Below are 5,147 nucleotides of genomic sequence, written 5' to 3'. Positions count from 1 at the left end.
CTTGAGAAACCTGTATGCAGGTCAGGAAGCAACAGTTAGAACTGGACATGGAACAACAGACTGGTTCCAAATTGGGAAAGGAGTATATCAAGGCTATATATTGTCACCCTGCTTCTTTAACTTATATGCAGAGTACATCATGAGAAACGCTGGGCTGAATGAAGCACAAGCTGGAATCAAGATTGCCGGAAGAAATATCAGTAGCCTCAGATATGCAGATGATACCACCCTTCTGGCAGAAAGCGAAAAACTAAAGAGCCTCTTGATGAAAGTGAAAGAGGAGAGTGAAAAAGTTGGCTTAAAGCTCAACATTCAGAAAACAAAGATCATGGCATCTGGTCCCATCACTTCATGGGAAATAGATGGGGAAACAGTGTCAGACTTTATTTTTTTGGACTCCAAAATCACTGTAGATGGTGACTGCAGCCATGAAATTAAAAGACGCTTACTCCTCAGAAGGAAAGTTATGACCAACCTAGACATCATATTAAAAAGAAGAGACATTGCTTTGCCAACAAAGGTCCGTCTAGTCAAAGCTATGGTTTTTCCAGTAGTCATGTGTGGATGTGAGAGTTGGACTATAAAGAAAGCTGAGCGCCAAAGAATTGATGCTTTTGAACTGTGGTGTTAGAGAAGACTCTTGAAGAGTCCCTTGGACTGCAAGGAGATCCAACCAGTCCATTCTAAAGGAGATCAGTCCTGAATATTCATTGGAAGGACTGATGCTGAAGCTGAAACTCCAATACTTTGGCCACCTGATGCGAAGAACTGACTCATTTGAAAAGACCCTGATGCTGGGAAAGACTGAAGGCGGGAGGAGAAGGGGACGACAGAGGATGAGATGGCTGGATGGCATCGTTGACTCAATGGACATGAGTTTGAGTAAACTCCAGAAGTTGGTGATGGACAGGAAGGTCTGGAGTGCTGCAGTCCATGGGGTTGCAAAGAGTTGGACATGACTGAGTGACTGAACTGAACTGAAGGTTTAAAGAAAGGATTACATATTAAATAGTTATTTACAAAGATGAGTTGCTTTGATAATACCTTTTAAGCCTGAATAATAGTACCCATGTGTAAATTAATAAAAAGTCACTTAGATTTTTTTTTTAAATGAGTAGATTCAGGACGCTTATGACAATTCTTACTGATTCCAAACATTCAATTAACAAAACAAAACAAGTAAAAGCATTCAAGTAAAATACATTTTAAAAATTTTAGGATACTTGTTATTTCCTCAATATATATCTTATCACCATCACTCAGAAACTGGAATTTTAACAAAACTGGTGATAAATATTATAAAATAGAAAAGGATGTCCTTTATGAAAAGGATTCTAGCACTATTTTTTCTAGGATTCAAATCTATGTACAATTAAAGCACAATAAACTACAGGAAAAGAAATGCTAATGCTTGTTTTGTATTAGCATTAGTATTTTAGGCTTAAAAACGTATTTAAAAAGTGATGTGGAATGATATTCAAGACATATTGTTTAATTTAAAAAGCAAGAGCAAGATCAACAATATATTTAGAAGAATATTTTTTGGGGAAATCCTCCTTTAAAATTTAATTTATACATGTACCTATTTTATGGCTATTAATACACCCTAAAAGTTCTGGAAGAATATATATCTCTAGAAAAGGACAGGATGTGGGGAAGGTGAGTAATAGGGACACAGTGGTTTATTTATTGTTACAGATTTTTAGCGTAAATAGATGAGTAATTTTTTAAAATTTTTGTTCTTGTTCTCTTTCCACCTTAGAAGATGGCCAATGAAAATCTAAGAAGTCAGATACTAAGAAAAGGCCTGAGGCCAAAAGGGCTGACTTCAGGATCAAGGCCAATAAACCTGCCTAACCCTAAATCCTAGAAGGCTAATGGACTGGGAAGCCTGCCTGCAGCCACTGGCCCCTTCTAGCCAGAGGCATTGGCAGAGATTTCTAATCTCTAAAGTTTTCCAGAGGTGTACTACTATACATCATCCTTGAAACCAAAGACGAAAGATTCTTCCTTCTGTCACAACACCAATTTCTGGTGATAAGGCCGAAGACACCAGGACAGTTAAAATACTCACCCTCTGAAAACAGGGGATGCAGAGAGGTAGGTTAACTGAACTATCCTTAGCACTGAACTATCACTAGCCCTGCTGGGTTGGTTCCTCTATTACTCTCTAGATACTGCAGAGAATGTAGGGTTTTCCTGAAGCACCTGAGCAGTGGCTCCTTGGAACCAGACTACTAACTGGACCATTAACTATTATGGTGAAACTTCTGATGTAAAAATTTAAACCACTTCAGTGATGCACCCAGGTACCAAAATAAATAAGAAGTTTCTTTCAACTTGATTACTCACTCATGTTCAGCAACATCAGGTAGATAAGCAGCATTCTCTTGAGATGGATGGGCCATAAAAACAACATCAAGATTTTTGAAAGCCCCGGCTTCAATTAAATCAATTTTGCCACCACCATCTTCCTCTGCAGGGGTTCCCAGGACAATTACCTAGAAAGAAATAACTGTGTCAGAGGGACAAAAATTCCTAGTAGGAAATGTCAGTCAGATTTCCTTGCATATATATTCACAATCTACATCAAACTATGAAGAGAGATTTTGTTCTCTGACTCTTAAATTATGCAGTGGGCATAAATATATGGTGCTAAATTAATCACAAACTTGCAGTTGACATTATTATACCAATTTATTGCAGAGTATGTACTAAAACCTCTACAGGAAATTTTTCCCAATCTTCTAACACAATTTTATATAACTAATGTCAAAGATGAAAAAAAATAAGTACTATATACTAAGTCCCTCAAAATTATTTAGGACTTATTTCTTAAAGCTTTTATTTGATTATCTTTTAGTATATGTATATAATGATTCATAATCACTTTACTGTAAGGAACTTTTTAGTTACTAGTTATCCTCACAACAACCCTGTGAGGTAGGTAAGAGATTCTTGTCATCATTTTAAGAAAGGTGGTTTTGAGGCACGGAGTCAAGTGTCTTGCCCCAGGTCACAGAGCAAGTCTTAAGGCAGAGCTGGGATAGATACCCTGACCTTCAGGCCTGAACTTTGTTTCTTTACTAAACTACCTCTTTAAAAGGTCTTAACACATTAATCCTTTATGAAAAATATTAAATAAATCTTAATACCACAGTTAGAAATGGCCAACTGTTACACAAACTTACTAATTCGATTCCACCAGCTCAACCAGGCAGATTTATTGGTCACCAAACACCTAATTAAACAAAAGAGAACTTTACAGAATAAACATTTTACTTTGATATTTAAACTTTAACTTCTTCAAACAATTTTTAAAAGTAAAGACAAATTATCTATAAACAACTAATACACTTTCAAGGTCACGTACAAGAACACAATGAAACAAGCTGGAAAAAGTCTTGGCTTGCAAAGAGAATCAACATAAAACTCCATTTTCAGGTAAGACAGATAACCTTCTAAATCTGAGTATTAAGATTCAAAATCAGAAGTGTGTATACTTCCAGGCATCCAAACTCTTATATTAAGCTGCTTTTTACTCTTAATCTTTGACTCAAGAAATCTGATGACTTTTCAGGTTAAATCTTGCTGACTTCTCTGAACCTTTCATAAACCTGGTTAAAGCTAAACCTCTCCAGTGTTTCATGCAACAGCAAAGGACACCTCCTCCCCCAAACAAAACAAAATCCTAGCCAGATGAAAAACAATGGCCCAATCAGAGGCAGAAAAGAGAAGGCAGCTAAACAGAAAAAGCCACAAAAGATGGAACTGTTAGAATAAAAGAGAAAGGTTACTGACGCTGGAAAAAAATGGGCTAAAGAATATGAAATATAACACTAGTCTTCCCCTTAACCGGAATGGTGCTGACTGAATCTTAGCTCACAGAATGAAGAATATACAATTTGGAAAAACAGAGTAACACAAGATTAAACTTGCCCACCTGGTGGGCTGCCGTCTATGGGGTCGCACAGAGTCAGACACGACTGAAGCGACTTAGCAGCAGCAGCAGCAGCAAAGCAGCACGGCTAACATAAACAACATTTCCCTGTTTAATTTCGAGTTAATTTCTTAAAATCACGAAATAAACTTTAAGACTTAAGGATCAACTCATCTATGTTCTTAATGGTCACCCTCTTCCCATTTTCTGTATACTTCTAGAAGTTTTGTAGTTCTACTGGCTGAACATTTCCTATCCAAACTCCAATGATTCTAATCACAACAGCTTCTAGAACTGCCACAAACAAAAAAAAATTTTTTGGAGTCTAATAAGGAGGGTCTGCAGGTCTCCCTACAATAACTACTTCCTTCTAGAGCTTGCACAAGCTTGTCAGCCAATTGCGATTGCCCCATTACCAAAAATAAGCCATCACGAAAACCAGGCTTGGTTCTAAGGTTCTTTCCTAAGGGAGAAAGTCAACTCAATTGTTTACAACTATACAGGAGAAACTTCCCTGGCTCAGACGGTAAAAGCATCTGCCCACAATGTGGGGGATCCGGGTTCGATCCCTGGGTAGGGAAGATCCCCTAGAGAACAAAATGGCAATCCACTCCAGTACTCTTGCCTGGAAAATCCCATGGACGGAGAAGCCTGGTAGGCTACAGTCCGTGGGGTCACAAAGAGTCGAACACGACTGACTGACTTCACTTCACATACAGGAGAGAAAAAGCAAAAATCTGTAAAATGTCGCTAGGTCTGCAACTCATGAACTACTGATTTTGATCCAGGGATTCTGCCCACTATAGCAAAGGCCAGGACATCGAGCGCTGTCTCTTACACCTGCCCCGGGGTGGGAAGGGACTGATGCGCAAGGGAAGCGCCAGCTGCCGCCCTTCTCCGGTCGGTCCCGGACTGGGCAGGCAAAGAGAGCCCCACTCCCGGGTCCCACCTCACCTTCACCGGCAGAGGCAGTCCGGCGAGGCTCTCCAGGGCCCCCTTCATGCCCAGGGCGGCCGCCGCCCCGACCTCGGCGATCAGGTTGTGGCCGCAGGCGTGCCCGATGCCGGGCAGCGCGTCGTACTCGCATAGAAAGCCCAGGTGCAGCGGGCGCGGTGCCGCCCAGCCCCCCGGCGACCCCCACTCCGCGCGGAAGGCCGTGGCCAGCTGGTAGTGCGGCTGCACGGCCCACGACCCGGCCGGGGTCTCG

The 5,147-nt window shown here is 40.6% G+C and overlaps 1 protein-coding gene across 1 annotated transcript in view; it reads right to left on the bottom strand.

Annotated features, from left to right (window-relative positions):
* Window positions 1-5,147, bottom strand: part of PM20D2 (peptidase M20 domain containing 2) — a 15,968-nt gene that overhangs the window by 9,933 nt on the left and 888 nt on the right. Inside the window, exons 3-4 of the mRNA XM_010834756.1 lie at window positions 4,895-5,143; window positions 2,353-2,501 (exon numbers count right to left, since the gene is read on the bottom strand). Of these exons, the coding sequence (XP_010833058.1) occupies window positions 2,353-2,501; window positions 4,895-5,143 (398 nt within the window). The remainder of the gene's footprint in view (window positions 1-2,352; window positions 2,502-4,894; window positions 5,144-5,147) is intronic.

The sequence above is a fragment of the Bison bison genome, unplaced genomic scaffold, assembly GCF_000754665.1.
Source record: "Bison bison bison isolate TAMUID 2011002044 unplaced genomic scaffold, Bison_UMD1.0 scf7180017864035, whole genome shotgun sequence".
NCBI classification, from domain to species: domain Eukaryota; kingdom Metazoa; phylum Chordata; class Mammalia; order Artiodactyla; family Bovidae; genus Bison; species Bison bison.
The sequence above is the reverse complement of the archived record's forward strand: the minus strand, read 5'-3'. Positions and strand labels throughout refer to the sequence as shown.